This window comes from Rattus rattus, chromosome X (assembly GCF_011064425.1).
Source record: "Rattus rattus isolate New Zealand chromosome X, Rrattus_CSIRO_v1, whole genome shotgun sequence".
Lineage (NCBI taxonomy): Eukaryota > Metazoa > Chordata > Mammalia > Rodentia > Muridae > Rattus > Rattus rattus.
The window spans coordinates 29,889,952-29,917,550 of NC_046172.1; the positions used below are offsets into that span (position 1 = coordinate 29,889,952).

General features: G+C 40.0%; 1 protein-coding gene across 1 annotated transcript in view; it reads left to right on the top strand.

Moving 5' to 3' along the window:
• Frmpd4 (FERM and PDZ domain containing 4) overlaps window positions 1-27,599 on the top strand; it is a 627,756-nt gene that overhangs the window by 573,116 nt on the left and 27,041 nt on the right. The window contains exons 5-9 of the mRNA XM_032889687.1: window positions 2,323-2,368; window positions 10,989-11,093; window positions 14,545-14,652; window positions 18,532-18,663; window positions 20,860-20,979. Coding sequence (XP_032745578.1) covers window positions 2,323-2,368; window positions 10,989-11,093; window positions 14,545-14,652; window positions 18,532-18,663; window positions 20,860-20,979 — 511 coding nt within the window. The remainder of the gene's footprint in view (window positions 1-2,322; window positions 2,369-10,988; window positions 11,094-14,544; window positions 14,653-18,531; window positions 18,664-20,859; window positions 20,980-27,599) is intronic.

Sequence of the window (27,599 nt, forward strand, 5' to 3'; positions counted from 1 at the left end):
GATTTCATGAAGCACCCAGATCATCAATACTGGGATTTTGGCTGGCTTGATCATGTGCAGGTCTTACATGTGCGGTCACAATTGTGCAGAAACCTTGTGTCCAGAAGACACCATTTCACTGTAGTCATCCACCACCTCTGGCTCGTACAAGAGTTCTGGCCTGTCTTCTGTAATTATTCCTGAGCCTTGATATGGGGGAGGGGGGATACGGTGTGATATTTCAAGCTGAGCTCTCCACAGTCTTTTATTCTCTTCACAAGAAGCAGTTGTGGGTGTCTGTGTTAATCACCATCTACTTCAAAAAGAAGCTTCTTTAGTAAGACTTGAGAGATACACTGATCTATGGGTATTGTTTTATTATGTGTGTGCATGTGTATATATGTGTTGTTGACATGTGTGTGAGTGCTCTTGTGGATAAAGGTATACATGTGTTGTGTGAATGTGTATGTAGGTCAGGTGTCTCCTCAAGAACTTCTCTTATTTTGAGATATGGTCTCTTTCATTGTTCTGGAACTCTCCAAGTAGCCTAGGCTGTATGGCCACTGAGCCTCAGGAATCTACATGTCTCTCCTTCCCCAGTGCTAGGATTACAAGCACGTACCACTAACCTGCTGGAGAGATGAGGGTAGGGTGGGAGGGGGAAAGGGAAAGAGGGAAGGGGAGACAGAGACAGAGAGAGGGAGGAAGAGATTGAGCGATTACTGGGCTTTGAACTCAGTATTTTATGCTTGCTCATTAAACACATTATTTAGTAAGCTGTCTGCTCATCCCTATATTGCATTTATCTGTAGAATGTGTATTTTTTCCTTTGACCAAGAAGTGAAAACTAAGCTGTACTCCTTTCCTTCTCTTTTGATCTGTTACCCCTGAAATGGATACCCCTTACACATCCAGCCTGTCACCACCACACATTCCAATGCAAACAGCATTGTTGTCTACAATTCCTTAAAAGAGAAAGCCAGAATTCCTTTGCAAAGCAAAGCTAGGATGCTTTTATAAACCACTGCCTGACTTAATGATCCGTAATGGCTCCACCCCACAGCCCCCAGTAGTACACAATCCTTTCTCACACCCACTGAAACCTGGCTTGATTATACACTGCTGCTCTGCCTACTGCAGTTATTGGGCACTCCGCCAGCCTCAAAAAGTGAGGAATTGTAGCAGTTGTGAGGCTGACAGCACCGTGCTCTCCACCTGTCAGTATTATCAGCATCAGGAGTGTTCTGCTTATTCCTGGAGTTGTAGATCTAGATCCCCTTCTCATTCCGACCACCTCTCTTTTCCCTGCCACACTCTCTAGCTCAAGGTACATGCATTCATCTCCTAGGAGTCAATAGATCACAGTCTGACAATGCAGAATGAGTGTGCTCACCCACAGTTGCACGAGTGTTAGAAATGCGATTTGCAGTGGTTTCTCCACGGGAACAGAATTCGCCTTACTCATTTGGCCAATAAATCACAAAAAAATGGGTAATTCATTGAAACCTGAAGTAGAAATAGTCAGCTCTTCTTTGGCAAAATAGTAAGTGGTTTTATTTAAAATTTTAAAAGAAAAAAAAAAAGAAGGAAGACAATATTATAACCCATAATGTGATTTTTTTTTCTTCAAGGGTTTGGGTTACTTGGAGGAAATTAAATAAGCCATTCTAGTCCATTGTTCTGCTCTAGCTGTGAAGTGCTTCCTACTGTGAACACAATTTCCCAATTGTTGCCTGTCAGAAATACTTAGCAGCTCTGGTCCTGGGCATTTCACGAACTGAGTTGTGCAATATGAGGAACAATGGTTGGCAGTGTTACCGTTTTAAAGTAAACAACCTTCAGGGACGTTTCTCTTCCATGAAGCTTTTTCTGAGAACACATTTCATGCATTGAGAGAATGTTTTAAAATATCTCCCCTCAAAGAAATCAACAGAAATTTTCAAGCAGCAGAGAAAAGTAAGCTATAGGAAAATCAGAAAGGGAGAAGCGATTTTCAGAACCAAGTGCTATCTAGAGGCTGATTGAGTTCGGTGGTTCTAAAATCATTCTTCCCTCACCAAGTTTGATTCTGAGGCCCCATTTTTTTGTTCATACAAATCAGATGGCTGGTAAGAAATGCCTAGGAGGCTGTGAATTGTATGGTTTGTGGCACTCAGGAAACACTTGATTTGGAGTTTCTCTGTGCTCTGCAACCCTCTTCTGAGCTGTTTCATTTACTCTGCCCTGGTAGCTTAAGGAACATTGGGCAACACACCATACACATTTCCTCTTAAAAGAAAACTGCCCCTTCTTGAGACAGTGCTTTGCACGTTAGGTAAATCTGTTTGTTTTTCTCTCTTACAGGAGCTGCAAAGAATCGATTCTGCTCACTGTCATCCAGCCTTATCCTGTAAGTGTTCTCTGAGAAAAAGTGCCACTCAAAGTTCTGGTCTCCTCAACCCACTCGAAGAAAGCCACCAGGATGAATAACAGTGGAGACAAATAACATGTGTTCACAATGCAAGCTGAAACAATCTTGATCATTTCTATTGTGTTCTGTGTTACAAAAACCATTCATTGGCCTGAAAAGTACCACACTCCCTAAATATCCTGAAAGACAATCAACTCTGCAGGCCTGTGAGCATTTCACATCTGCAACTAATACAAAACCCAAGACGTTCTTGTTTGCCAGCTTCAGAATCGCAAGTCTCATGGGAATATCTAATTACAGGAAGTTGTGTGAAAGTTTTATTCTTGTCCCCATCTAATTATTTTGGTAGAGAACTGGATAATTAAGGCCGCTTCAAGGAGGGATGAGAGCGATGCCATAGTCAGAATTCGAGTTCAGATACCTCGGTTAAGAGGGAGTAACTGATTACAATCATTCTGCTTTCGTTTCTTACATTTTTGGTTCTCTGTGACTTGGTTTCATGTATCTCAGGCTGGTCTAAATTTGCTATCTAGTCCAAGGATGACCTTGAACTTCTGATCCTCCTACGTGTACCTCTAGTGCTGGGATTAAGAGAATTCATCACAACATCCAGTTTATAAAGTACTGAGAATTGAACCCAGGGCCTTGCCCTGTTCTAGACTAGCACACTACCAACTGAGCTACAACCTCAAACCCAGTTCAAAACCAATTCTAAAAAAAAATCATAAACTTCATGGTATGGAATTCACTGTTTTTACATGTGTAATTTAAAGGTCTTTGCGAAACAGTGAAGTATGCAATTACCACCATAGTCCAATTTCAGAATGCTCCATCATCGCTCTATAATTCCTGATTTTCACTTCAGATTCATCTATATTCATACCATCCAGCCTGGACAACTGCTCAACTTTCTCTGTATCTATAGGCTTATTGTTACTTGTAAAGGTCGTACACTCACAAGATCCCAAGGAAAATGTCTTTACATCCAGTATCTTGTTGGGCATTTTGTAGACAGGCAGAAAACCTAACCAGCATAGCTTCCATGCTTGATGTTCACAGAATAATATGTATATTCCAAGTACAGTGTAATTGCTGTATGCTGTTTTTACTCCCGTCTCTCAAAGTTACATTCTTTTCCTTAAATTTCTCTCTTTACTTTGCAATATCTTAAAAACATATGATAAGAACATTTTTATTAACTACTTTGCTTATATTTCAAATGTTATCTCCTGTCCTGGACTCCCCTCCATGAACCCATCACCCCTTCTCCCTCCCCTTTGACTCTAAGAGGGTGCTACCCCACCTATTCTCCCATTTATGCCTCATGCCTCTATTATTCCCCTTCTCTGGGGCATAAAGCTTCAACAGGACTGAGCACCTTCCCTCCCACTAATGTCAGATGAGGCCGTCCTCTGCTACATATGTAGCAAATGCCATGGACCTGCCCATGCATACTCTTTTGGTTGATGGTTTAGTCCTGACAGCTCTGATATTGTTATTTTTCCTATAGGGTTGCAATCCCTTTCACCTCCTTCAGTCTTTTCCTAACTCTTCCACTGGGGTCCCGGGCTCTATCCAATGGCTGGCTGTGAGTATCTACATCTGTCTTAGTCAGGTGCTGGCAGAGCCTCTCAGAGGACAGCCATACCAGGCTCCTGTCTGCAAGTACATCTTGGCATTAGCAATAGTGCCAGGGTTTGGTATCTGCAGATGGGATGAATCCCCAAGGTGGGGCAATATCTGGGTGCCCTTTCCTTCAACCTTTATCCATTTTTGTCCTGCATTTTTTTTAAGACAAGGACAATTTTGAGTTAATGTATTTTAGGTGGTGGGTGGGCCCCATCCCTCCACTGGGGCCATGTCTACCTACTGGATGCAGTCTTCAGGCTCTATTTCCCGGCTGTGTCTAATGTCATCCCCATTGGATCCTGAGACCCTCTCAAATCCCTGAGGTCTAGGACTGTCTACTGGTTCCCCAAGTTCCCCACCCTTCACTACTACTCATTCCCCTGTCCCTCTGGACTTCTTTCCTGTCTCTTCCCATACCTGGTCATGCCTCTTGCCACCCCCCTTTCCACCTTTATTATTTCGGTCTGATTCTTTTTACATTGTATACTCCTGTTTTTATCCATGCACAAAAAGTAGAAGGAAGGAAAAGGGTTATTTGGCATTCGAGTTCAAATAGAACCTAATAGGTTAGAGTTAAGATTAGGGTTAGGGTTAGAGCTTAACTCTTGTGCAACTGAGTTTCCATGACTTGTTAATGCAGAAATATTCCTTCCTCTCAGTGTACTTTGATTTGATTATCTGGTTTCTTTTTCAGAATTCAGTGACTGCTTTTTCTACCTTGAAAGTTAATGTTTAGCTATGGCACTCAGGAAGAAATACTGGACACACTTTTGGCCAGTAACTATTCTTTTCTCCGTTCTTACCCTAGCCAATCATCGAAGGTGAATTGTCATCTTGAACTTGCAGTTGACTATCCTTCCTTCCTATGATGCCTACCATGCTTTTCACTCCCCCTATCCCCCCTGGCCAGCCAAATTCTTCCCACCTTTCAAGGTTCAGCTTCGATTGTAAATGCTGCCAGATGATTTCATGTTCTGACACTGCTGACATTTGGGAGTTGGATCCTTTACCACAAGTTTTGCCACTGAAAATTATTTGCAGATATTTCCAAATGTCCCTTTGAAATAAAACTGTCCCAAATTGAGGACCAGTCTACTACCTTAATGTCCCTCCTTACTGCTTCAAAGTGACGTTTTCCTCCTCTGAACCATGGATACTCTGAAGGTACTGAAATAAGTATACTTGGTAGACAGAGATGAGCAGGTGAGAGAAGAGACCGTTTACTTCTGTTTTTATATTGGGATTTTCCTTCTAGCTTGCTTCTTTAAAATAATAAATCTGGCCACAGTAGGCTGTAATCTCAGCACTTGGGAGGATGAAGTAACAGGATTGCTGCAAGTTTGAGGCCAGCCTGGGTACAAAGTGAGACCCTGTCTCAAAACAAATAAACAACAACAAAAACATCCTTTTTACAAACAAGACAGAGTCTAAAATGTACAAATTATCCAGCCCGACAAGAGAACAACTATGGATTCGGCTTCTGTCTGAGAAAAATCTATAAATTTCACATTATTACAGCACTTCCATTTCTTTAATAACCGGCAAGCCAACAGTTCTTACGGTGCTTGCCTAGCTACTTCATGCTAAGGGCCAACAAAATGTGTCCCATACACCCAACAGAAGCTATGCCTTCCTCTTGGAAACCCTGCCACTACAGTTTCCTGGGCTAGCCTATGGTTCACAGCACAAGCCAAGTCCCCTGCCATGTCCCCCGCTAGTCAAACTTCCAAACTGGTTCACCAAGGAATCTTTACTAGGGGACCTTTCTGGATAATCCTCATTAAAGCAACTGCATGTGCTGAGGTATCACTCCTGGAGGGCAGGGTTTTGTGTTCTTCATTATGATGGTCAGTCAAGTACCAACCACAAGAGAGAACACAGGAAAGGAACAGGAAAACAACATTCTTACAATTGCAGGCCCTAAGGAGATCAAGTCCCTGTTGAGTCCAGAAGTGGGTTGCTTGAAAGGGAGTGGGTTCAACCTAGTAGGTGAGGAAACAGAGAGAAAGAAGAGGGGCCAACCGACAAGTACATTTATTGATGGTGAGAGTAGAACACACATGAAAAGTTTCAAAGAGATCTGGGTGTGATGGAATATGCCTATGTATGATGCTGGGACTCCGGAGGCCAACATAGGAAAACCAATAGTTCAAGGCCAGTCTAGGCAATATTTAGCAAGACCCTGTCAAAGAATAAGGAGTTAGGAGGAAGAAGAGAAAGAAAATGTGTAAGAGGACTGCATTCATATTTTTAAACTCCAATAAGTAAAGGTCGGGCTGGATGTGAATAAGATCTTGTGGTAGGAGCACCTCACCACAATTGTGTACCTAGTCGTTGAGACTGGGTGCACACAGCCTGATGTTGGAATGCCGACATCCAGGAAAATAAAAGTTTTCAGTTTATGCCAGTAGTCATTCAGTTAGTGATTGCATGAGATGGCAGATAAATATGCCACCTCCCTCTGTCCTTTGAACATTGTAACGCTGGGGCATATGGTCAGCCTTGCTTCCCAGAAATTCTCAGTAGGAATAAGTTCCAGTTGCCTATAGTGGTGCCTTCCTTAATAAGGAAAACTTTATTAGCTTGTTCCCTCTTTCTGTCTCCTTTCTCTGCATACCTGCCTGGATCCCTTGGAAGCACCTCCCAGATTAGCTGCCAACTCATTAAGCCTTGTCTTAGCATCTGCTTTGTGGGAATTCCAAATCAAGTCACTTCGCAGCTCTAGGCTATGACAAGGTTACAAGCGCTGACAACACAAGGCCATATTATGAAGTCTCAGAAATCAATCTTCCTTGTGTTTTTATATTTTTTATATTTTTATTTTTTACTTAAGTGTATGTGTATGAGCCTGCTTGTGTGGTCAAGGCCAAAAGAGGGCAGCAGATCCCCTGGAACTGGACTAAAAAGTGTTTGTAAAGTACCAGATGTGAGCACTGAGAACAGAAATAAGGTCCTCTGCAGAGGTGCAAGGAATCTTAACCAGTAAACCATCTCTCCAACCTTTTATTTCTGTAGGGTCTTTTGTTTGTTTGGTTGGTTTGGTTTGGTTTGTCAGATGCTGTTCTTATCATTTCTAAAAGCCTCCAAATACTTCACTACACTGTAGCCATCTTATCCATAGCAAATTTGGAAAATACTGCATTAATTGATTAGGGGTGAGAAAGCATTAAAATCAACACCAGGAGAATCTGACTATTCTACGTGTTAATTGCTTGTCAGTTCTGGCACCTGGTATGAAAGGCCTCTGATCAGTACCTATGGTTGGTGACAGCTAATTCACCAGGATTCTGAGCAGTGCATAGTATATATGTTTTGACTAACAGAGAGAAATATGAGTTCATAATTGCTTTGCACTATCCCATCCATCTGAGACCCTAGTCACCAGAGTAAGCAAGCCACTCTGTTGCCAATTCTCATTAGATAACCTACTTGGAGACTTTTGTTTTTTTGTTTTTTTTTTTTCTGCATCAAAACAGCAGTTTCAATTTCTGAGGCATTTCAATTTATTTCATGTGTATAGATGATTTGCCTGTGAATATGTCTGCACACAGAGTGCATGTATGAAGTACTCATGGAGTCTAGAAGAGGGCAACAGATCTCCGGGAACAAGAGTTAGAGATAGTTGTTTGTTGAGGTTTGGTCTGTTGCTATGTATTGTAATGTTAAATTCTGCACCTGAAAGTCTAGCCCTAGAGTGAATTCTCATATTTACAAGCTTTTTTGTGCAAACCTTGTTCTTTGGTTTAAAACTAGTAGTTAAATAAAATGGCTACACCTAATTACAAGAGAGATTAGAGGTGGATGGGCTTTGAGTTACCTGGTTGGGGGTGGAGAAGAAGAACAAGCTGTGAGGAAAATCCCCTTGAGACAACTTAAAGGACAAAAGGTTTGCTTTGTCTGTTGGTTACAGAGCTTTCTGTGTGCAGGCCTCAGCTCCATTGATTCTGGGCACGTGGTTGGACAAAGTATCACGGCAGTGGTAGTAGGGACAGACACAAGAACTGTTTACGTCGTGGCAAACAGGGAGTAAATAGAGAGAAGAGCCTGGAAAGCAGACCAAACCTTCAAGGCACATCCCCAGTGTTGTCTTGTTGCTGAGGCAAAAGCAGCTTAAAGGAAGAAGGGTCCATCTCAACTCACAGTTTAAAGATACATCATAGCATCAGAAGCTCGAGACAAGTTGTCTCATTGTGGTCACAGACAGAATGCAGAGAGAGATGGAGGCCCACCTCACTTTCACCTCTGTCTCTTTTTATTCAGCTCAGGACCACAGTTCATGGTATGATATTGCCCATAAGTCAGGTGGGTCTTCACACTTCAGTGAACCTAATCTAGGTAAACATTCAGACACAGGCTCAAAAGTGTGTCTCCTAGGTATCTCCCGAGCCTGTCAAATTAACAAGCCATATTAAGCATCATACCTAGTGACATATCTCCTCGACCTAAGTTTCTATCACCTCCTCAAACAGCACTACTAGGTTAGGGCCAAGTGTTCAAGACATGAGCCTATAAGGAAATGTCATATAAAAAAACATAACGTGGACAAATCATGCTATGTTTTCAAAGAGACTGAGTGACGTCACTCTATTTCTAAAATTCTATCCAGTGATACACATCTCAGGAGTCAGTTCTGATAAGTATACCTTTTAACTGAGGCAAGGAATTGTGTAGATTATTCTAGAAAGATATAGTAAGTTACTAAGTCGAAAAGCCAGGATTCTCAGAGAACTCAAAGTTGTATATATGGTGCCTTGACTGAGTTGAACATTTTATTGCCGAAGAATGCCGGAGGAGTCATGCTTTATTGTGTTGAGGCATATCAGCCTGTGAGTCATGTCTCCTTCGGTGTCTTTATTGCAGCCACTCTAGTTGTGCTAAACTCATTGTGCCAGTGTAAATACTGCTGCTCAGAATCATTAAGGAGGAATAATGTTTCGCCTTCATCTAAAAATGGCATCTCAAAAGCAAATCAACTCACCACCGTATGATTTGCTCGTTAATCATCACTAAACGTGGCCTAGAATTACACAGACACATCGCTGCAGCACTGCCAGCGTGACTCCTAAAACTCACCGAGAGCTTGCTGAACACTGGCACTCATTCAGAGTCCCTTCGGAGTTTGGTTTTCTTTACTAAGAGGTCAGCCATTCTCTTCACGTCAGCTTGTTGTTCACATACGAAGTTTCAGAACAAAAATCATCCATGTCTCAAACCTTCTAAGATGCTGCTCAAGGTCTCAAAGGTGGAAAGAGGGGTGCAGAGGAATGTTAGAAACAGCATTATCTAGTATGGTGCTGCAAACCTTCATTCCAGTGCCAGGAAGGGGAGTCCAGAAGGATTGCAGGCTGAGGGAAGCCTGAGCTATATTTCAAAGTTCAGGTCCTGGAAATTTATAGCAAAGCCCTACTTCAAAAGTGAATAAACAAAAATAGTACTCTGACAGTATCAATGCAAAATATCTACCCTCAAACATACATATTTGCCACTGCATATTCTTAACAATGATTTTGTATTGTAATAAGATATTCATGTATTGCGTACAGTATGCCGTTTTCAACTGTACAATTCAGCAGTATTAAATGCATCCAAGTTGTATTAAGCATCACTGTTTTCTCATCGCAAAAATGTCTTATCACTCCTAAAGGAAATTCTATATCTATTAAACGTTCCTTCCTCCTTTTTCTTCTGCCACTGCTCCAAACTTTCTGTTTCTGAATTTATTCTTCTCACTATTTCGCTTAAGTATAATTATATATTTGCTCTGATTCTGTCTGATTCTTTAAGTACCATATTTTCAAGATTATAGCACTGATCAGTACTTCATTTTTATACCTGAACAAGATTCTATTTTATGGACATACCACATTTTACATGTCTACTCCATCATTTTTAATAACTTAATTGATTTCCAGAATGTGTGTATTTGGTAAGGTTGGGAATACTTTAAATTTTCTCATTACTTAACTTTAAAAAGAGAAGTATGGGTCATGATCACTAGCTTTCTGGCCATGAGATGAATATAATATATATATATATATATATATATATATATATATATATATCAGGTTACGCTTTTATGTAGATTCAAGAATCAGTTACTAGAATGTATGGTGCAAAAGCTTCAATGCCTGCAGAATGAAGTGCATGCAAATAAGTCTCCACCCCAGGCCACTGACAATATTTAACCACTGTAGTTCACAAACAAGTGACTATCTGATTACCTGTTAAATCCAATGGAGCATGAAGGTTTCTTTCATTTTCTAATCAGTGATGCAGTCAATAGATGGGACAGAGGTCTCTTTCCTTTAAGTTTCACTGAAAAATTACACCTACACCAGGATGATTTTCAGATGAATTGAATTGACCAAGAGCATGCAGGAGGGATCTCCTTCTTCCCAGCACCTTTCTAAGCAGATGCTTCTATTGCACATGAAATTTCTGTGGGACAGCTGCAACATTAATCCCTTAATTCCCACAAAACAGGGAAGAATCCCCAAATACAATGCACATGTAAGATAAGGAAGACCATGAAGTCTGGAATTCAACTCTAAATTGGGAGTCAGTCTCCTCCCCACTCTGCACAGTAAGATCCAAGATCACAGATTGCCAGTACAAGGGTGAAGGCCAGCTTATAGAGACATTCAGAACAAAAAATCTGCCTACTTCTGCATTGTGTTCAGAGCTCTGCATTCAAGGCAAGATTTAAGATCTTTGAAATTGTGAATAGGAAGAACATGGAGCATGCTATGCTTCTGGTCTGGTCACTAAATCAAGGTTATTAATTTACAGTCATGACAGAGTTTCAATCACATTCATAATTTGTATTTTGTCCTTGAATTGGGCATGCACTCAATATTTTACTTTTTAGAAACAATGTTGCATACCTTTGAGGATAAAGATGAAAAATAACTGTCACAAGGTTGGTGTTAGAATGCCAGTAATTCAATAAAAATCTTTCTGTTTCCTCTAGTCTCCCAAATCAGCATTTATTAGTGCTGCTAAAAAGGCAAGATTGAAGTCCAATCCAGTCAAAGTACGCTTTTCCGAAGAGGTCATCATCAATGGTCAAGTGTCGGTGAGTTTTCAACTTATCTGTGTTATTATGCAGAGAATCATTGAGCCAGGGGCTTTTTGTTCAAGGCAAGCCAATAATGCTACTAGAATGTTCATTCTGGACATGCTTCTTGTCTTTCACGAGGATGTCAAGTCTCAAGACTGAAAGGGACTTGCCTTACCACCTCCTTGCCTCTTAGTTCTAAACAACAAGAATAGGATCTAACCGAGTGACTCCTATGTCACTTACTGCATGACACTCACTGCTTTGATCTAGGAGCACTAGCATTGCCTCAGTTATATTTGGTAAAAATGAGCTTCCTCTGAAATTTCTACTTCTTGTGCCAATTGCCAATTAAGTATGCTTCCTCAGAATAACCTTTTATATATTTGTGAAAAGAATTATGTTTCCTGTGTGTGTGTGTGTGTGTGTGAATATCAAAGTAGTTAAAAGTACAGATTTCATATATAAAGCAAGAACTAAGAACCCGCAAGTACCTACAGAAAGGTCTTCAGCATAGATAATGCAAAAATCAAGAGGATATTTCATTTTAACATGTTCAAAGAAGATAAAGTGTGGGTACTCTCTCATTTTTGGTTTTGGTTTTGGTTTGAAAACCTTTACCTAGAGTACTAATAGCTTTGAAGACCTTGGAGATACCAGATTTTTGTTGTTGAAGGTTATTGGTTCTGATCAGTGTTTGTTTTTCTTGTTTGTTTGTTTTTAATGACTGTATAAGGATACATCTTCATCTGTGATCTGTTTGCTATGGATCACGAACTCTTTTCTGAAGTTAGCCCTGGATCTGGATTGAAAGCTGTGGACATGCATATCCTGGGCAAAGAACTTATGAGTCTTCTTATCACTAGCCCAACTTAGGGCTGTCCAACTTGGACACCAGAAAATGAAAATGTGTGATAATTGTCCTTCAGTTGTGATAAAATACCAAGCCTATATCTATTCAAGGAGAAATGATCTTTGCAGTAGCAGCGTGTTCAGTCCCTGTTCCTTGGGTCTTTATCTTTGGCCTGTGGTAAGGCAGAATATAATGGCAGCGAGAACTTGTACAAGCAGAGACTGCTCAGCTCACAACATCCAGGAAAAAGATAGAAATTGAGATAGAGATGGATAGAGAAAGGAAAGAAAGAGATCAATAGAAAATATGGAGCGAGAAAAGAATCTGTAAAGGGGACCTGATACTTTCCCTCTGTTATTCCATCTGAACTCTTAAGCTATTTGATGACAACCCTTATATTCAGGACAGGTCTTCTCCCCTCTGCCAGTCATCTTTGAAAATGTCCTCACAGTACACCTAGAGGCTCTCAAGCAAAACTAGTTGACAATCAAGATTAAGTATCATGGCACGTCGATCTGACAAACTGTTGGGGCACTTGTGAGAAAGGTCTGAGGTTGTCACAGTTAGCCTGTGGGAATTTTGGACTTCCCCATGAACTTGATACACTCCGCTCACTGAAATAGATCTACACATGTCACCAATTCAGAATCCTGTCCCCCTGTAGAGGAGTGGAGGATTCCAAGCATTAAAAAAAAGGACAAGTACATCACATCAAAAATTCATCAGAAAATTACCTTTCCACTCCAGGGTTTCTCAGCCTGTGACTGGACATCTAAAGAGAGAATAATAGTCTAGAAGCTGTAGGGATAATGTCATTTCGACCCTGTTTATAACAGAGCTCATATGAGGCAGCTGTCCTATGAGGACACTGCTGCAAGGCCAGAGGTCTTTTGCAGCCTCCACTGCCTTGCCAAGATGCTATCAAGATAGGACCTGCAGATGTTCATCTACCCTGCAGCCCATGGGATTTCAGTTTTTTGAACATGCTCTTCTCAGTCACAGGAAGCCTTGTTTTCTGAATTTAAAGCCAACCTTACTCAGTGAGTCAGGCAGCAAGGAGGTCACAGGGAAATGGTAGGCAGTAGAAATGAGAAGAAATTCAGAAAAAGAAAGGGGCAGTGAAAGTCAGGGGACCAGTTAGAGATTTGTAAGTGTTGACTTTGCTCAGACTGTAAAACACTTATAAGCATCCATGTATGTGATCTTCAGTTCCTCCATCTTCAAGCCAAAGAACACGTGACTTTGCTATTTCTAAGTTCCCAACAATCCTCATGACTCTGTAGCACCAAATACGTGGACATGACAGAGTTCACTCCAAGGAACCATGGATCTTACGTGGGTGTGTCAACTTCTCTCCTTCATCTCCTTCATTACCTCTCCTGGTATCCAATTAAAGAAAACATCCTCAGGAATATATTTCTCAGGTTCAGTCTTAGTCATATTTCAAAATGGCATCACTGTTGGGGTTATTTCTAGATTGTGATGTTATGATTATTAGGTATATTAGTATAGGATATACTGTACATTATATCCTAGACTTAGTACTTATCTTTTTTTGTGTGTGTGGCACTGGGAATGCAATGCAGAACCTACCCACGTGCCAGGTTTCTTGATAGGCTTTGTCAAACTAGAGACACCTGGGATGAGGAAAATGCATTTGAAGGGTTGCTTCCATCAGATTGGCCTGTCAGCATGTCTCTGGGATTCTCGTGATTGCTAATTGATAGAGGAGGGCCCAGAGCATCCTGAACACTACCATGTATGAGCAGGTAGTCCTGCATGTGCATAGGGAATAGAAGCTGAATGTTAGCCTGGGAAAAACTAGTAAGGAGCATTCCTCTGTGTTTCTGCTTTGGTCCCTGCTTCCCGGTCCTGTCTTGAATTCCTGCCCTAGCTTCCTCTAATGATGGACTGTAACCTGTAAGCTAAAATAAACCCTTTTCTCTCCAGGTTCTTTTCTACATGGTGTTTTGGTGTTTTATTTTGTTTTGAACAACAAACAATAACAAAAAGCTAACTAGGACATGAGGCAATTGCTCACCACTAAGCTAAGAGCCTCGTATCTTTTTCTCTTTTAGCACACTAATTACTCTTATATTTTCCTTTGAAAAACATTTCCTAAATGGGTTAAAAAAATTTCAAAAAACTAATCTTTACCCCTGAGCTTCTTAATACTTGTGACTCATTTGCATGACCACCACCAGGGACCAGCAGTCTCCTGTCACACAGCATCATTTATGGTCCTCATTTTGTTCATTTAATCCTGATCTGAAAAAGTCAAAGCTTGTGGATCCAAACACAGATGCTTGGCTACAAAGGAATTATGTCTGTAATAATGTTTTCCACTGGGGAATCTTGCTTTTAAAAAAAATGCTTCTGATATTTCTGATGAGCAAAATGTCTTGTGCACTAGTAGCTGGAAAACAATATTGGTATGAATACCTTAGTTCATATACCACTAAAGGAATACCTGGCTGACCTTTGAATTTTTGTTGCTTTATTCTTTATTATATTGTGATAAGAATAAGCAATACACACAAGTGGCTACTGCCAGGAGTGGGATTCTAATTTGACTGCCCTTCACAGCTACTATTTATCTTTTGTGTTGTTAAACAGGAAACTGTTAAAGACAATTCACTTCTTTTTATGCCAAATGTTTTGAAAGTCTACTTGGAAAACGGACAGACCAAATCCTTTCGCTTTGACTGCAGCACTTCCATCAAGGTAAGATGACACTGGAACCTCTATGCCTGTGCTCATTACAGAAAATCAAACCTAGTCAGAATGGACAAACTAAGAAGTGCTCTGTTCTTTTTGTCCCTATGGTGCTACAAACAATATGACATGCTATCTATGGAGAAACACCAGGGCTAGCCATTTTCTTGCAACTGCAGATTAATTAAAATACCATGACTGTCACCAAGAAAGTTTGGCACCCCGCCCAAAGCCAACAGGATTTCCCAGCAATGTCAGCCACCGAGAAGATTAGGATGTTAACAGTTAATTGACTATCTGCCACTTTTGTGTCCAGCAAAAACAAGGGGTAGAGTAATGTAAAGATAACATTTATTTTCGGTTGCTGTAACCAATTGCTCAAGATTGCTATATAACAAGCAGAACGGAGGTGTGCTTCTCAGGAGGGGGTTAAAATAAGTGCCACCATGCAGTCCCAGGATTTCTGATCCATGGGTGAGTTTTACATAATAGGTTTGGTAGCAAAGCATATGGAACACCCCCCCCATGCTTCTTTCTTGGAAAAGAAAAGTACATATTCTCTTTTTTTATTGTACAAAAGTATGTTCAGAAATTGATTGCTCCCTAATGTCTCATCAGCCTAAAATAGGCTTTCTTCAAATGGCACAGTCAGAAAGATTTTATGGAGGTAAAAATGTACCTAGTGATGATCTGTACCATAATCTAGCAAGAGAATATCAAGTCTGTGTTTAAAATGTCTATCAATAGTCAACCATTAATTCTGTGTGTTTGAAAGGACTCGGAGTAGACCTCACCTGTGCAAATGGTTCTACAAAGCCCACTTGCTGTGCATCTTACTGTCATAATACCAGCAAGCAGCTGGGTTTAAATTGCCTTAAATACATGGTGATTCAGTTGGCAGTAGAAGGCACAATATTAGTAGATGGGTGTAGGAGCACTAAGTCATCCTTAATTGCCCCAGATGAAATACTAGTTCCCTTCATATAAGACTGCTACTTTGAAATGGTGATGACTGAGAAAATCGTTTTCTTTTTTTCTTCCTATTCAATACAAATGTATGATGAGAGAATATCTAACAATTGATCAACAAACGGGATGGGGTGGGGTCTGCAAATTCTTTCTGGAAAGAACGAGAGAGCAACTATTTTAGGCTTTGGGGGCCACCTGATGTCTGTAAGAATTATAGGATTCTTTTGTTGCATTTAGGAAACAAACACAGAAATGGGTCATTGAGAGATCCTTGAGACCACCCTGTAGGTAAATGACCTTCCTGAGGAACACCCAGCACTCAACCATTTGTCCTCTTACACTCTACTTCCTTTCAGCAGAGAGTGAAATGCTGGGTTCGACAAAGAAAGTCAGCCCATAGGCATGGTCTAGGAGAACTCATATACATATCTTCCAGTATCACCTCTTCATGGACACCTACAGGCAGTGTTTTATTCTTCTGGAAATGATGTAGTTGTATGCACAGTGTATTTCTAAGAAAACTCCCCCTTTGTCTTAGTGTCCAGAGTTTTTATTGGAGATTGGTCACCACATAGACATGGCTGGCTTTGGTGCCTTATCTCTCTAGTCGTCAAGTTGATATTTCAAGGTCCAAGTCTATTTGTGTGCTACTCTTAGCATAAACTATGTGCTATGGTCCAGGGCTTTAGATAAAGCATAATGACTCCTGCCAGACAGGCCTATGAAGACCTAAGATTCTTTCCTAAGAGTGAGATGATCTTTCTTTAGGCAAGGCTAATCCATTCCTGCACACAGATTTGGTGAGCAAATGGGGATGACCATCTGGACCATTGTTTTTGCAGACCCTGAAACCCATGTACACAAGTACATTGCTGCGAATCTCTTTGCCCTTACAGACTTATTCTGTGTTCCCTGCTTCTCAGCTCCTTGCTGTTAGACCTCCTACCTCACTTAAAGATGTGTTAAGACTTGAGTACATATCTTACCAGAAATCAATCTAAACTGAAGAAAAGGTCTGTTGTTCATTCCTCCAGGCCTCTTTATTATAGGAACTCACATTAAACTGAGTTTGATTTCCTAGTGGAGTACAGTTGACAATGAGAAAACCAGGAGCTGTGCAAAGAGTTCGCATCAAATTCAAGTTCTCTCATCATGCACCTAACAGCCTTATTAGCACAGCAGACACTGGTTGTTGGACATAACAGAAATCGTGCTGTGATGAAAGGAAGGTGACACCTCCTGAATACAAGTTGCCAGCATTCTCATTACAGAGTTATGATAGGGAGTAGGTATCAGAATCATTTCTACTGTCCCTGCTACTGGTTTACAAAAATGTCACATAGAGTTCATGTAGCCACACAAAATTTGGCTTGTGTTTCTCTTCCTGGATTTTGTGCAAAAAAAAAAAATAAGTTATAAAGCAGGGAATCTTTTAGGTCACATTCACTAAAATCAAGGAATTTTTGTTGAACAATTATTCTCTGGGAGTGGGTGTGGTTGGCTATTGTGGATTATGTTTTAATGGGGCCAAAGGGGCAATCGAGCAGACTCAAATAACATGGAAAACCCACTTCACGTATGAGAATGTTTTTCTACCTTTGCAACTATTGAGGTGTTAGAATACATAGTTCTTTGTTGTGACTGCCCTGTGCATTGTTAAGGTACTTAACAGTATCCCTACTCGACCCACTAATGACATCCCCAACCCTGCTGTGCCAACCAAAGGATATCTCCAAAAATGTCCAAATGTCCATTTCTTCCCATTGAGAAGCTCTGCTCTACAGAATTTAGACACATGACAAAAATTATCTTGAAGAGAGGTCATTTGCTAGTTTCAAATCTACAAAGAAGAATAAAGGCTGAGGAGATTAGCTGTGCATTGCAGAACAGCCTTTATTTGTATAGTCAATACTTTCTGACTATAAATGTTTAATCCTATAAAAGATTATAGGCATAGCTTGCTCATTTTACTTTTCCCAGGGATGTAAAATGAATATGCACTGTTACGGTGGTGTTCTCTGAGTAAATGGCATTATAATAAATGCTTTGTGCGTATGAACACATTTGATTCCTATATCCATTCCAAGGCAGGCATAATTATCACTTCCAGTTTATAGGTAGGGAAACTGAGATACTTATAGGTTAAATAACTACCCAGCGCTGTGAAGTTTATAAGCATGAGAGCTGGGATTAGAAACAAGACTTTCCTGGGAGCTTCAAAGCTTCCAATCTCTTGCAGAATATGCTGGGTCCAGCATACTATTGGGGGCAGGAGTAAAATGGTAGATATTGCAGGCCACACCAGCCACTGCACAACTCTGTTTCCGCAGTATTTGGATATTAAATCAACCATGGACAGAGATGGATTAACTCTGTCTCAATAAAACTTTATTTACAAAAATGGGTGGTGGACTAGATTTGGTATGCAGAGCATACTTTACTGGTCCCTGGGCTAGAGCACTTTCAGAGCTGGTTTAATTGTTTCCTCATTTAGAGAAGAAGAGAATGAAACTAACGCTTTATCCATTAAGAAAAAAAAAAACCTTTCCAATTTAGAACATTACATGGGGACTGCAGAGATTGCTCAGTGGTTAAGGACAGTGGCTGCTCTTCTAGAGGACTTGGCTTTGATTCCCAGCACGTACATGGTGGCTGTAACTCCAGTTCCAAGGGATCTGATGCCCTCGTCTAGCCTCCTTGAGCATCAGGCATACAAATTCTGCACAGTGCATATGCAGGCAGATCACCTATATAAATTTAAGAGAAATAAAAAGGAACTTTATATGATCAATAAGCTTCTCTTCTATTTCAGGATGTAAAGCTTAAATAAACGTATCACTTTCTGGACATGGTAGACTCTAAAAAATAAAGTGGACAGTGTTGATTTTGATCTCTTCATGTCCCTGTTTGTTCTGTAAGGATGTCATCTTAACTCTGCAAGAGAAGCTGTCTATCAAAGGCATTGAGCACTTCTCTCTCATGCTGGAGCAGAGAACTGAAGGGGCCGGCACCAAGCTGCTCTTGCTTCATGAACAGGAGACACTCACTCAGGTCTGTGATGTACACCCCAAGAATGCTGCTACTATAGAAAACTGAGTCTGTGGTGTCTCAGGATGCCCTTCCTCCAGCCCTCTCCCTGTAGCTGCTTTATACCCTATGTCCTCTCTTGCAGAAGCACCGCCTTCATAATGAATGCATTTGATGCCTCAGGGAAATGCCCCCCTCCCCCGCCAGTCTGCCATAGATTTTCAGTTGATCTCTAAGATTTGTCATTGGAAGGCCAGGCAAATACTGAAATGTAGCTCTGCAGCGTGACATCTTCTGTTAGTGCAATGGCTTCTTTGCTTGTTTAGGTCTCTAGTCTCTTCAAAGTCATTAAAAACACAATTGTTTCTGAGAGTATGAAGAATAAGTCAAAGTCATCTTTGTTGTCTTTGGTTCTGGATACATACTCATGGCTATTTTTGGAAACGTGCAATCACTACCTTAGTCCTGCCCACTATGACTATGTGATCTACCTATGTGTCCCAACTCCTGGTTCCCAAGATTCCACCCCATCTGTTCTAGGGGGAGACATGCCAATTGTTTTCTGCTGTATTCAACATACCACCTTCACTTGGCTTAACTTCGAAAACGCTGAGCATTTCTGTTGAGTCTTTAAGTATCCACAAAGTTTACTTACATAGGAAAGTTCATTGAGAGATAGCCGTAAAAACAGAGCATGAGGGGACAGAGGGGATATCTGCAACTGAAGCAGCAAGTTACTACTGGGGCAACAGAAGCAGAGGAAGCACTGTCGTGCTAAAGTGCTTCTTATTTGATACATAATTAAAAGCAAGTGTCTGGGAGCTGGAGGGATGGCTCAGCAGTTCAGAACATGATCTGCTGTTCTAGAGAACTAAGTTCAATTCGCAGAACCCGTATCAGGTGGTTTCACAAGTGCCTGGGACTCCAGTCCCAGGAGATCTACCACCTCTGGCCTCTACAGGAACCTGAGCTCACATGCACACACATAATGAAAAATAAAAATAATTCATTAAACAAAAAATCAAGAACTAGTACTCCACACATCCTTGAATTGCTTTACTCTTTTGACAGAATCCAATGGGATGCAATGAATTAGAAAAACTGCCATGAGTTTTGATTTCTATTTCTGTATCTGAACTTGACCTATGATGTTCATCAAGTTTAAGTCTACATAGTGTCCTTTAGAGCCACTTGCAAAATACCACATGGGAAAGTAGATCTTAGAAATAGATGGCTCATTTTAGGCACTGTCATAGGGAAACGGCCACTTTTATTCAAAACCCTTTAACTGAGAGCTCAATGTGTGTCTACGTTCCCCTAGAAGCAAAACTTTAACCAAAGGCTTGAACATGTGGAAATTCCATGAAAGATTATGAGAGAAGCTGGGACAGGAGTGGAAAATGGACATGGGGCAAATTGGGGAGTCACTAAAAATGGCTCAACAAGCCAGTTTTCACCATATGACCTGAAGCTCGCCCTAAGAGAGCTCTGGTTAACAACTTAGAACACTTGTCAGTGGCACTTCACCTGGGTGTGGTGAGCAAGAAGTTGGCCCGTCATGGGCTATATCTGAAAATTCTTCAAACTCCTGGTCCATCAAATAGTCAGAGGTAAATAACCTCTGTAGTAAATTAACATGTAGTAAATAACCTTTAGCCTGCAGCAGTAAATGACAAAAGAGGTGGGCAGCCCATGTGTTCTTGAGTCTAATGAAACGTTCCACAACTTTCTTTTTCTCTTTGTAGTTCTGTTCAAACCTTTGCCTACTACATGGGCCTATGGGGAATCTTTATGGTGATTTAGGTGAATAAACATTCAAAAATTTTCCTGATCTTATATATCTAACACTTAAGAAAATGCATTAAACAGCCTGAAAGAAAGCAGTTGCCTACTATGAATCATCCCACACAATGCAGCCATTGCAGACTCAGAACAGGATATGAATCCATGTCACGTCGCTGTATGTGTACGAACTCTTATCATCTCTTGTCTCCTGTACTGCTTTCTCTTTCCTTTCCCAGCCTCCCCTTTAAACTTTCCTAGAACAAGTCCCTGTACATACAAAGCCTTACCTCCGAGTCTGCTCCTAGGAACCCCAGTCTCACACAAAGGCAAATTTGAAGCTTTTATTGACATAGAAAGGGGATTTTGATTCTGTGGTCCTCTGCCCTTTCGTAGTCAGCACGGATGGATTTTGAAATGATGTGTTTGCTCTTCCAGGTGACACAGAGGCCCAGTTCCCATAAGATGAGGTGTCTTTTCCGAATCAGTTTTGTTCCCAAGGATCCCATTGACCTGTTAAGAAGAGATCCAGTTGCTTTCGAGTATCTCTATGTTCAGGTAGGTAAAATTTTCCGATTGTTCCATAGGAATGTGGAGGTACATGACTGAGCTCCTTGGTGTTTTTCGTTTTTGTTTTTCCTTTTCTTTCCATGTTCCCCTAAGCTTGATGAATTATAAGATAAGTAGGTTGTGTCCTTTCCATTTTCATATTTGATTCAGAAATAATTCATTGCTCCCATAGAGGTTGCAAGAATAGTGATCTTCATCCTCCACCCAGATTTACCCTTTGTTAATATTTTCTTCCATATACTTGATATTTAATGAAAGTACATAATCCTTGTCTTTTTCATCACAGAAATTTATACATAAACATATTCTTTTTCTACAACACATGAAAGCTAGTTACTTGTACCATGTATTATTTTTTACTTTTAAATATAATATGTATTTTTCCAATAACAAGGACAATTTCTTTTTTTTTTTCTTTTTTTTTTTTTTTTTTTTTTTTTTTTTAGCTGGGGACCAAAACCAGAGCCTTGCACTTGCTAGGCAAACGCCCTACCACTGAGCTAAATCCCCAACCCCTACAAGGACAATTTCTTATAGAAACTCTGTCCAATTAAAAAATATCAAGCAGTGGGACATCGATGTGTGCTCCTTATCTCTTCTTTTATCTACCTTTAAAATGATGCCTATTGCCCCCAAATATCATTAGGCTATCAGTGTCCTTAAGTCAGTGTCATTCCTTATCCCCCTTCTGTCACTTTTGTGACATTGAGTTTTGAGAAGTACTAATCAGATATTTTACAGAAATCTTTCCATTTGGGTTTCCCTAGTATGTTCTCACAATTAGGTTGAAGTTATGAATTTGCAAAGAATGATATAAGTGACTGTCCTCTTCAGTATAGCATATGAGGAGCCACATGGTGCCAATTTATCCTTCTAATTGTGAGACTAACTTTGACACTTACGTGGGTTGTGTCCCTGTAAAAATTAATAATTTTTCTTTTATAATGAATAAGAAATTAGTGGCAAGTCATTTGTGACTTTTATCATCTTATATTTCATCAAATTGTCACCCACTAATTTTTATTAATAGTATTAATTGGTGATTCTTACATGAATCTATTGTTATCATGCTGATTTAAAATGACATGTCTAATCTCATTATGTCTCTTTTGTTGATCAGTTGGCATACTGTATGAGTTGTCCCTTCTCCAAATGTCTATTCATTCATTTCGGTACTTAAATTTCTCTAAGACATTGTGATAATAATTACAATGGAATTAATAATTTTCAAATTGTAAGATTCTAACATATATATATATATACACAAATATATATATATTAGAATATATATTCTCTAGACGGTCTATTTTATTCTGGAATATAATTGTCCCCAAAATAAAACTTCCTGGGATAAGCATTTGGAATTATTTGCCCCAGAGCAAATCTATTGATATAGATAAACATGTGGATAAGTTTACATGATTCAATATCTGGGAGCTATTCTTGTATTTTTGTAAATCTATCTTACTGTGCTTACTAAATTTTTCCAATGCATTTGGAATAAACATTAATCTATTTATTGGAGCTGGAGAGGTAACTTAACTGTTAAGAGTATTGAATGCTCTTCCAAAACACCCAAAATTGATCCCAGCATCTATGTGGCAGCTAACAACCACATGTAAATTCAGTTCCAAGGGAAGGAATGAGCACTTCTGGCTTCTGTGGGCACTGAATGCATTTGATACACTGACATACATGTGGGTAAAACACCCATGCACATAAAAATAAAATCTCAAAAAGAAATCTATTTGTTTAGTGTGTGGTACACAATAATAGAAACACTAAGTGTTTATAAACATGTCTTTTATATTCACATATACAAATAAACCACAAATTGAAGCAAAAGAATGTAGATATAAGGAGAAAGAGAAAAAGGTACATGTGGCAAATTAGGAATGTTAGTATCAAGTGGCAATAATCCCTAGAGATCGGTATTGACATCAGAGAAAGAAGAAGCAGAGCATGCTACTACATTCTAGTATACAAGGATCCTCAGAAAAGAGCCCAATAGTTCTCTCTACCTACATAGTTTGGGGACAAGAGTATTTTTTAGCTGGAGAGTGTGATTAATGTTCATGAAGATAGCCCTGCATTTTCAAGATAAGTCTAAGCCTGTTTAGGGTATACATCCTATTTATCAAAAATAATTTTAAATGTATATTGCATTTTCCAACCTACACAGTGAGACCAGCATGTTCTGGGATTTCTTGGTGGTAAACTTAGGGCACATACACCCGTTAATTGGCAACAGTACCCTCTGTTCCCCTAAGAGGTCAGGAAACCAAGGCAACTATGACTGAATGAAACAAAGAGGGCGATCCTCAGCTGATGGGTTCCTGTATCTTCTCTATACTCCTGCTGAGCATCTCTCAGAGGCTAGGTCACCTCAGCTAAGGCCTTGTGCTACAATTATTAGCTAGTTAGCTGCAAATGAATAGCTCCAGGTTCCTGTTAGTATAAAGCTGGAGACAGTGAAATGCAGGGATGCGTTGTTTTCTATAATTACATTCTCATCTTGATAACAGGATTGTGCTTTAAAACCATTCAGCTTCTGTTTAAACGCCACAAGAAGTCCACTGCCTCTGGAAAGGGGGACAAAACACAGCTGTGCTTGTCCTAGGGAAAGGAGACAAGGAGTCACTAAAGCTGATTATGCTGTAGTTAAGGCATGTTGGCTCAAATCAAATGCATGGAGAGTTTTCTCATTTGAAAGACTTCTTTTCTACCAGGGGACTGGCCTCAAAATATGACAACCTGTCTGGAGAGCTTGCCTGGGGACTGAAGGAAAAAGACTGATGATGTTTGTGTTTTCCTGCCTTGACTTTCATGTAGGTGGTGGATTATCTACCTCCTAACAGAATAGGCAGTGCGGGAGATACATAGCTCTATACTGTAGGTGATGAAGACTAAAATCAAGCTACTATCATTTTATATATGCCCCTCAGAGAATAGGATATGAACATTATTTTGCCTCAAACTCGACATAGAAATAACTATATAGCAGAATGTGTGGTGAGTCTAAAATAACACATCTGTCTACTAGAAGTCAACAGGTCTCCTGTGTGCCCATTTTGATTTTAAACTAATACAAAGATGCAATGAAATTGCCTGGAGAACAGAAGAGGAAGCAGAATCCATGCATAGCACTTTACAAAACCAAAATCAATTTAACTTAGCAGGCTCCTAATGAGGACAGTCACCATAGGCCAGATGAAGCATGAAGATGCAAACCGATTTAGTAGTGATAATCTGTATTCATCTCTGAGTCATTAATGGCCCATGAGGGCTTTTTACAAATTTTAGTATATATATTAAGAGTAAACTCTAATAATCCAGACTGCTGTAATCCATAATGATAATATGCTTGCTGACATTTGTCCTGTCCACTCTGTTCAGAAAAAAAAAAGTTGTTTATACCAATTAGTAAATGAGATAGAAATCTCAAATTAATCAAAATCTTGGCAAACATGTATTGTTTTCTCCTTACGTATATATTAATTATAAATGAACTTTTTATAAGCCTACACTAGACCCTCTTAGGACCTCTACTATTCATTCACTTGTGAGAATGTATTTATGTGATATATTTAAGAGTTAAAAAATAATGATTAATCTCTCTCATACACACATATATATACATATACATATACATAAACATGTAATTCATATTGCACACTACCTCTCCCTCTCCATGATCATTCTTAGCTAATTATATAATAATTAAGTGACTAATTGCCTTGTCAAAAGATCTATCTAGGATATGCTAAATGTATATTTTTACTGTTGTATTCCTGTGTTGAAGCACCATGATAAAGGCAACTTGTTTTTAAAGCATTTGATTGGGGTCTTGCTTATAATTTCAAAGAGCTCATGATATTATGATGAAGAGCATGATGGCAAGCAGACAGGCAGATATTTGGTTGGAACAGAAGCCAAAATTGAGAATGGCAACACCCTTCAACACCCCCTGCTCCTCACCTGCCTGAACACAGCCACACCTCCTAATCCTTCCCAAATAGTTCCACTGACTATAGACCAAATATTTAAATATGTAAGCCTATGGGGAACATTCTTATTCAAACCACCACAGCAAGACAAAACAGAAATTGAAAAAAAAAATGTTTCTGGCCAGAATTCTTAGAAAAACTAAAAACAATGGCTCATGTTTCTACAGCACATTCTATTTTATGAATTAATCACCTTAGGGCTATCATGGCAGCCTTAAAAGTTAGTTAGCTCTCAAGTCAATTGTTCTTAAGGGTTCACACATTGTTAGATAAAGAAATAAAACTAACATGTTATGACTATGGTAATTGTATTAATGTTGATAGATCCTCCCAAATATATAACCTGAGCTTTTATATCTAAATTCTATACAAAAAGAAAAGAAAAAAACAGCTTCTGTTGTAAATCCTTATGCAATAGCAGTCTTCAAATATGTTATTTGAAAATTGACCTTTCCCAAAACAGATTTTGGGGCTGGGACACTATCTCATCCCATAAAGAACATGAGGACATGAGTTTGTTCCCCAGAGCCCACATTAACCAAAAGTAAAACCTAGAAGCACATGCTAGCAACTACAGTAACAGGGAACCAAAGATAGGCAGATCATGGAAGCCTGCCTGCCAGCCAGCCAGCCTAGCCTGAGAATTTACCTAGCCTTGGAAAATTCCAGGCCCGTGAGAAATGCTGGCTAAATATTTAAAAAAAGTATGGCTCTTGAAGAACAACATCCAAAGTTGTCCTTGACCTACATACATATACAGTTGAGAGGTAACTAACTTTTAAGGTTGCCATGATAGCCCGAAGGTGATTAATTCATAAAATGGCACACATACGCATATGTACCAACTGAAAGCTCTAAAATTAAAGCAAGTGTTCCTTTTAGTTTGCTGAAAGTTATGCCATGTTACATTAGAGCAACCACTACATTGCTGTCAGTGTTTCCTGGGCCTCATTTTGGGGGATACATGTGTGCACATCTTAAGCATATGAGCACACACTACATTCTAGGTTTCTAGTTTCTTAGAGGACTGTTGAAAGGAACCTATCTAGGCTATCAACACCTTGGAGCCATAATTGACTGCCTCAAGCGCTGTACCTGATTGTTTAAACAAAAATAAACAAAACAAAGTGGCAACTTTCAATTGTTTTCAGGGTGGGGTGGGCAGGTATGCCTCAAGCTTGCTAGGTCTTGCTTCTTGACATACCCTCTTCAAACATGAGCTGCTGGGTATTCCAGAAAGCTTCAAGATTTTTCAGGGAAACAGGAAAGACCCTATCAGGGGTGAATTGGGAGAAGTAGACTCACTTAGCAATGAAGCAGTGGACTGAGAAATATGCATCTATTTTACATACATACATAAGATACAAAATGTAAGATGCACTAAGTATGCAATGTTTAAACATTACATACAGAAGCCATGCAATGGTACCTGACCTAAGTTCATAAAACCAGTATATGAGGTAATTACTCACGGCCTTCTCTTAAAAAGAAAGCAAAAAATAAATGCAGCATGGGTTTCCTTTATGTGTATTTGATACAAGGCAAAGAATACAACAAGGATGCAGGAAAAGAAATATTTTTCTAGACTAGAATCCAGTTTTCAGTTTAAAAAATCAGTCAGGGGCTGGGGATTTAGCTCAGTGGTAGAGCGCTTGCCTAGGGGAGCGCCAGGCCCTGGGTTCGGTCCCCAGCTCCGGAAAAAAAAAAAAATGCTGTTAAAAAAATCAGTCAGCACACACACACACACACACACACACACACACACACACACACACACACACACACACACAGAGAGAGAGAGAGAGAGAGAGAGAGAGAGAGAGAGAGAGACTGCTCACATGTTCTACATGTTCCTTCTGCTCCCAGCTCCAAACTTTGCTCCTAACAAGGGAGAGGAATACAGTACTCAATTCTAGTCTCTGTGGTCACAAAGGACCTTAACTAGAGCACATGCTTAGCCACTTTGGTTGACAGCGCTGCAATCTGGGTATTTCACCCAGGCTGGCCTTCATTATGATGGTTTGAATACGGATGGCCCCTAGAGGCTCATATATTTGAATGCTTAGTCTCCAGTGGGTGGCACTGTTCGTGGAGGATTAGTTTGTCCCTGTTAGCAGTGGTGTGACACTGAAGGTAACCTTTGAACTTTCAAAACGCCACATCATTCCAAGTTTCCCTCCCCGCTTTGATTAAGGATGTGAGCCTTCAACCACTGCTCTAGCACCATACCTACCTGCATGCTGCCATGCTTTCTACCATGAAGATCAGGCCCTCACCTTCTGAAACACTAACACCCCCATAAGTTCATCCTTCTAAAAGTTGCCTTGTTCACGATACTTAGAAAAGCCACAGAAAAGTTACAAGACATCCACCTACCCTGGCCTTACAAGTAGCTAAAACTATAGGCTATAATAACACTATACCTGGCCTACGTTTTGGCCCTAGCCACAAATTCTGTGAGTTGAACGAATTAATTCCAGGAGATGTGGACTAATGCCCATATGATTACACATTTGAACTAGAAGCACTGCGGCTGTTAAAATAGATGGAATGTTTTCATAGATGCCCCGATAGCACTCACCAATGCCTTGTGCTAAAGCA